General features: G+C 38.5%; 1 protein-coding gene across 1 annotated transcript in view; it reads left to right on the forward strand.

Annotated features, from left to right (window-relative positions):
- Positions 1 to 3,324, forward strand: part of EXTL2 (exostosin like glycosyltransferase 2) — a 13,437-nt gene extending 10,113 nt beyond the window's left edge. Inside the window, exon 5 of the mRNA XM_019531020.1 lies at positions 575 to 3,324. Within this exon, the coding sequence (XP_019386565.1) occupies positions 575 to 1,066 (492 nt within the window). The 3' untranslated portion in view covers positions 1,067 to 3,324. The remainder of the gene's footprint in view (positions 1 to 574) is intronic.
- The last annotated feature ends 3,788 nt before the right edge of the window (positions 3,325 to 7,112 follow it).

The following is a 7,112-nucleotide window of genomic DNA, read 5'->3' on the forward strand; positions in this document are numbered from 1 at the left end:
TCATAATTCTTTGCACTGAGCAGGAGGACGAGCTCCTTCTGCTTGTTGCCCAGGCTCCTGGCATTAGTGTACAGGCAGGCAAGTGTGCCCTTGGGGGCTCTTGCCTTGCCACATTCAAATGAACAAATCATGCATAGCAGTAAATATGGTCGGTTTCATGCAGAAAGTAAAGTGTTATTTTATTTTGGAGGCTACACATTGTGAATCAGATGTATTTATTCTTTTCACTATACAGTGATTTTTGTTTTGTATATTTATTTTTGATCCCAAGATTTCAAATGGGTATTAACTTCAGCCAGATGCTACTCTGCTCTGTATGATGTGAAGAATATTAGATCAGTTGTAGATCATGTTTATTAACTTACAACTAGTTCCATGTTGTATAGATAAGAGGATTATATAGGTGATAATATTTTGTATTCTTTGAATCTCCCCCCAAAATAAATTTCTGTAATTGATAACCTCATGAGAGAGTTTCATATCAAAAGCGTTTTTTTTAAGCTATATTGATCCACAATTTAACTGTAGCAAAATTAAACTCCATACTGTTTTTTTTTTTTTTATTTCCTTCTAGCAATTTCCAGATCAGATAGTGGGCTTTGTTCCTAGAAAGCACATTTCCACTCCTTCAGGTATATACAGTTATGGCAGCTTTGAATTGCAGACACCTGGATTTGGAAATGGTGATCAATATTCAATGATTCTGATAGGTGCAGCATTCTTCCACAGTGGATACCTAGAACACTTTCAAAAGGAGCCGGAAGCAGTCCACGCTTTAATAGATGAAACACAAAACTGTGATGATATTGCCATGAATTTCCTAGTGGCAAAGCACATTGGAAAGTCTTCAGGAGTATTTGTGAAGCCTGTTGACATAAGGAATTTAGAAAAGGAAACCAACAGTGGTTATTCTGGAATGTGGCACCGTGCAGAGCACTTGTTACAAAGGTCTTACTGTCTAAACAAATTGGTTAATATTTATGATGGCATGCCCTTAAAATACTCTAACATTATGGTTTCTCAGTTCGGTTTTCCTAGCTATGCCAATCACAAAAATAAAATGTAAGGATGAAAATTTAAGAGAGTATGAGTTAAACATCAATTAGTGAGTTTAACTTAGTGTAAATTAGTGGCTGAAAGACCTGAAGAAGCTATATATTACTTCAGCTTGGCCTCCCACACAGCCTCTGAATTTTGCCCATAACACTTTTGTGTAACCTTTATTTGTTTAATTTTTCCAGAGTAAGTTGTTACAAAAGCAAAAGAACTCTATATATTTAATAATTTGTTTTAATAACACAATATTCTTCCTCTGTTGTTTAAAAACCTCTTACCATCCAAATTACAGAGCCAAATCTTCAAAGGTGCGGGTAGGTGTGAACATATGCTTTTTCGAGATTTTTTTTGGTTTCTTTTTAATGTAAATACCTAGTCAAATAATGTTTTGACATATGCTTGTTTTATATGTTGAGACTTCTCAACAATTCTGGTGAAAAATGTAACGGGCTCCAGCAGGCTGTTGTGTTAGACTCTCTTGTTAAATGTTTTTAAAGTTATAGAAAAAGGAGAGTCTCAGAATTAAACACATGTGGAGGCATTATCTACAACACCTGCCAGTGCTGAGTTAGTGGAATGTTATATTGCTGATGCAATGTTTTTCGCTATTATTCCTTTGCCCACAGTTACTGAGACACCAATCAGTAGCTGAAAAGCAAACATTGTTGATGGCTAATTCAGAGAAGAACATTGAATGCTTAATGTATGAATCAAAGGACATGTAGATAATAACTGTAAGATAATTATCATGTACAGCAGACATCCAAAACAGACTTGTGTCATATTTACTACTTAATACAGTCTGTAGAATTTACTTCTTTTTCAGTATTTTGCACATGCGCTACGTTAGAAAAATTTACCTGAGAAACCTACTCATGTTTTTAAGAATGTTTTCAGTACAGATATATTTTATGTCTACCCAACTGTTTTGCATCTGATTCAGAATGTACATTTTGTAAGTTTACAGGTCAACCATTATTTTAAAATATTTTAATTAAAGATTTTTGTTCCATTTATCTCCCCTTTCAAATAGCAAAGCTAACCAACTTCTGTGACAGTAGAAGGTAAACTGTCATGTATCTAATGGATAAACATTAGGAGGTATACATTAGGGTACAATCTTGCACTGACCAGAGTTGGGTTTTTTCAACCTGTGAACTTTGTGGCCACACATGCACTAAGTAACAAGTCAGTTTCTGAGAGTGCTTGTCAGCTTTGGATTCCTTAACAGGTATTGCAAATACTTTACTGTAATCGGTGTGAGTTGGCAACCTACAGCCCTCAGAGCCACTTTACCCAGCCTGCAAATTTGGGGCTTTAGTGATGGGAGCTTTCTCCTGGGACTACAAGAAGAAATAGTGGTGGCTGCTGGGTCCCAGTGCCTGCTCATCTGTGTGTGACCTAAACTGGGTCATTCCAGCCCACAACCTAAAAATGTTGCAAAGTGTTCTTTTAAATGGTAACGAAGACAGGACAAAAACCATTTGTAACATAGCTACAGAGCATGTTCTCCAGCTGTGAAGGACATGCGTGAGTATAAAGGCAATATGGCTTTAAGCACTGATACATTGAATCATTGGACCATGGGGGATCCAAAACTTGTGATTAAAAAAATGTTTAGTCTCATCTACACTAACACTTAGCTCTTTCTCTGTAATGGTTCAGGGGGGTCTGTGGCAGACAACCACTGTCAGTTAGGAGGAATCACTTTCCTTCTGCAGACGTGATTCCATCCTTCTAGTAAAGTTAGTTGAATAAAAATGATGCTTAAATAACATCACAGGTGTATTCTAGGCATTCTTTTTATACTGTTTTGTCATTTGTATTATAAGGACTTGTTTTATGTACAATGCAATCTTCTGAACTTTAGGGCTTTTATAAAGTGTAGGTGGCAAAGTGTGTCTTAATGTGGAGACTTAAAGTCTGCTTACTGCTTTTGTTGTAGTGATAAAAGTAGCTTTTAATGATGACACTGTAGTGATAACCAATATACAGATAAATATCTGTGGTCTTTCCAACTGTGTATTTCCAATGATGCAAACCTTCTTACAGTAATTCATTGTGCAGTATTTAACTTAACAGTGCTTCTGTAATTTCTACTCTGTGAAGTATCAGCTGGAACTACTAAGACTTACAGATGGTGTTTATTTCATTTCTAAAATGTAAAACATATTATTTACTCTGCCAAATCTTAGTGGATTTTTTTCTTTGTTTTGTTCACTCTGTATTGGTTCATGAATTAATAAAATAAACCTTTTATCATAGTGATGAATTGATTTGTAGCACTGTTAATATGTTTATGTGTGTTTTGAAACTATTGACAGAAGTTTCAAGTCTGTGCCCTCAAAATTTTTGTTCAGAACCAATGCACTAAATTCTTGCCTGTTTGCTGGAAGTTGGGGTAATTTTGTGTACTCTGTACTCAAGGCATTGTCTATTACACTAATTACACTAATGGTTTATGAATTGGACAAAATTTGTCTTTCAAGGGAGGCAAGGTTTTTTGTGCTATCTTTTATTGGACCAACTCTATGGTTGAGAGAGATGTTGGACAAGCTTTAGGGCATAAAGTACCATTCTTCAGGGCTGGGCAGCTTTTTCCAGTTTAGATCTGAAAAAGGATACTCTGGGCCTGAACTTGTCCAACATCTCTCTGTTGGTCCAATAACAGATGCCTCATACATTTCCTGGACCACCATGGCTAACCCTACTTAAGCATACATGTCAAAGGAAATTAATTATTAAGATTCAATTCAAGTCCTAGTTATCCTACCGTACCTAGGAACTGAAAGTCTTTTAACAAGTTGGTGATTTTCACATACTAGTATATCTGCCATCACTCTGAATGGGCAGTAGCTTCTAGTACTATACTCTGGAGTTTCACATGGATATAAGGCAGTATTTGACCATTCACATGTTATAAATAGGGCCTGGTTTAAATTGTGGGCCCAGCTTCTAATATTGTGTCCTGATCATGGCAGGGGCTGCCATTTTCAGAGCTAGATCATGGTACCCCTTCTCCCAATCCTCCTGATTGGCTGAGGGGGCAGGTTTAGGGCCAGGTTTAATAGTAGCAGCAGCGGCCTTGCTCCCAAGGCCTCTGATCACTGCTGAAAAGCCCATGCCTGGCATCCCTCGCCTCATTGGAAGAGGCAGGAACAGCAGTAGCGGTCCTCTGCCCCCATTATTTCTGGCAGGGATGAAATTCCCTTTTAAAAAATGCTGCTTTGCTCAGCGTCGGCCAGTCAGCATGGAGGGATCCTGGAGGGTACTGCTTTACCTGTCCTGGGCTGAGATGTTCTTGCCTTGATGTCTTTACTGAAGGCTGGGAGCACCATGATTGGAACAGGAAAGCAGGCAGGCAATGATGTTGCTGCTTGAATAATCATGCCAAAAGCCTCGTTTCCCTAATTGGCTGCTTTTATAGCCACGTGTGTGTGCTGACTTCCTGCACTCAGTTTCTCCACAATGTCAGGCTGCTACTATCCATTGCGGGTGAAAGGCTTTTTCCTGAGCTTGGAAGCTGCTGGCTGCCTTTGAAAGCCCTGGTGCAGGGTAGAGGAGGGCCTCTTTGCTCTTCCACATGTGTATTCTCTGCCCCAACCCCAGCACCCCAGTTTTCCAACCCAGATGAATAAACAGCCCTTTTCCTACCCAGTGACAGGGCTGTCTGCCAAGGCAGCCCCCAGGTGCCCCTAACTATATTCTAGTTTTCCTGCCCAGAGGAGCGACCAGCCCTTCCCCTACCTATCCCCAAGCTCTCTCCTCCCCTGGGCTGCTATGCTTTTGCTGCTGGCTGGGAAATACTTTCATTGCAAGGATTGCCACGATGTAGTTAGTGACTTGCTGGGGTACTCCCCAGCAAGTGGCCATATTGTGGAACTTTGTTGCAAATTGCATTTTTTGTGAAAATCACTTAATTTTGTGATGAAAAATCTGAAAACTGGGATTTAAACCAGGCCCTAGCTATATGTCCTAAACGTAAGAAGCAGTTTAAAGTTTGTTTTAGCATTAAGTATATTTCTGACATTTGTCACACACTACCTACCTCTTCTAAGGAAATTATAATATTCAGTGGAGAATGGGCCCTTTTGGACTTATGATTATGGCAAGAAGTTCAAACGTATAATTCACCAAGGGATTTTTTAAAAAAATTTTTAAAAGAAAAGCTAAGCCACATGAAGTCCATCTATTGGATAGATTCTATCCCAACTTCAAAGATGTTTCAAGGTTCTTCCTTTAGGACTGAACTGATAGATGAACAAATCCTGAGAATTAAGGGCAGTAGACTATGGGGAAGCAGTTAAGTTTGCATAAGCTCTTGCCATTTAAATTTTTACATTAACTTGCTCCCCAGGTATAGATCTTGTGGAGAAGTAAACCACCTTTGCAACTTTAACTTGAATTGTTACCTATGCTTGCAAGTAATCTATTTTAAGTCAGGTAAAAGTGAACCTGATTTCAGCCTAAGAGACTAACATGAAATAGATGCACCACCTACACCCTAAAAGTCAAAGCTGCGGAAGCAAATCAGAGCCAAATAATTCTGATTTCTTTGCATACCAGTATGTCCATGCTAGTAATGTAACTGGACATTACCCTAGAATATTTGAACTAAAACTGCATGAGAGAAAGACTAACTCAAATGATGAAATAAATGCTTTTTACATTCACTTACATAATACCTGAATTGTTAAATTATACAGTACATTTCTCTTGGATTCATTAGGAAGTATATTGACTCCAGAACTTGACAAGTCTTGTTACAACAATGGGGAAATATTTTCATAGTGTTTCGTGAGAATGTCTCACAATGTGCAACTTGCATGCACAGAGAAGCCAAAGGTTTGTATGTATATATGGTAGCAACAGCCATTCATTACTGTGTTCATTGGCATAGAAAATGGGACATGTAATCAGAGGGAAGGTGGGTTGTCAGCAAGATTTTGGGGTTTGGTCTCAGTTTTTCTGTTACTCATCTGTGACTTCTCAAAGTCGTTTTAGTCCAGGGTTTAAACATGGATGTACAGTATAATGTGCCTAAATCCCTATTTAAAAACCTTAATTTGATAGGTACCTAACTATAAGCTTCCAGTTGCCAATATTGACATGATACTGTTTCAATTTCCCCATCTCCACAAGGAAAATATTGATCTCTTTCCTTGGGGTCATATGAAAAATTATTAATTAACATGTTGAAAATTGCCATCCTGATAGAAGGTGCTTCTATGAATTTTAATAGTTTCTATTTAACAAAATAATATGTCAATGCATGTTTTCTAGGGCTATTTTCTAAACTTCACATTGGAATTGTTTTGAAAGATATGACAGCCCCCCACAGACATGCCCTACAGCAGGGATGTCCAACTTTGTCAGAGCTGGGGACCACATACTGCATAGGCTATGCACTTTGGGGGTGGGCCCCCTGAGATAAATTCCACTGCATAGGCTACACCCACAAGCCCCCACCCACAGCACATGTGCTATGGCAGCACATGGCCTCTCTGCCCTCTGCTGCACAGTTTGTGACAGTGTTACATACCCCCTGGGCCCTTCTCTACCACACCACAGTGGGAGAGGTGGCCTCCAGGATCCATGGCCACCCAACTGGGCAGCCCCGTCCTACAATATTTAGTAGTCACAAAAGTACAGTATGCTGGGGGGAAATCTGAAAACAAGAGTTTTTAGTGAGTTATGCTTTTTATTGAATCTTCAAGCAAACCTATGAGATTCAATGGGAGATAATCTGCCATTCAATTTGGTAAATGTGTTTAAAATTTACATAATAAGTAAGGATATAAATATCCTTCAAGATTTTCATGAAAAAAATACTTATTTACAGAATATGGCCACAAGATGTCACTGTTACCAAGGTAATAAGACATGACCAAATGCACTAAAATATTAGTTAGAATTTGCTATCATAGACTTATAGTGGATGTTTTTGCCAAGAGGAATTGTATTAGTTTTGAAAGCTAGTGTTCCACAACATCAACTCCATGAGATTACTCATACAGATTACAAAACACAATAGTGCAAGTGCAGCTGACTAGTTT

This window comes from Crocodylus porosus, unplaced genomic scaffold, assembly GCF_001723895.1.
Source record: "Crocodylus porosus isolate Cpor-Errol unplaced genomic scaffold, CroPor_comp1, whole genome shotgun sequence".
In the NCBI taxonomy this organism is placed as follows: Eukaryota; Metazoa; Chordata; order Crocodylia; family Crocodylidae; genus Crocodylus; species Crocodylus porosus.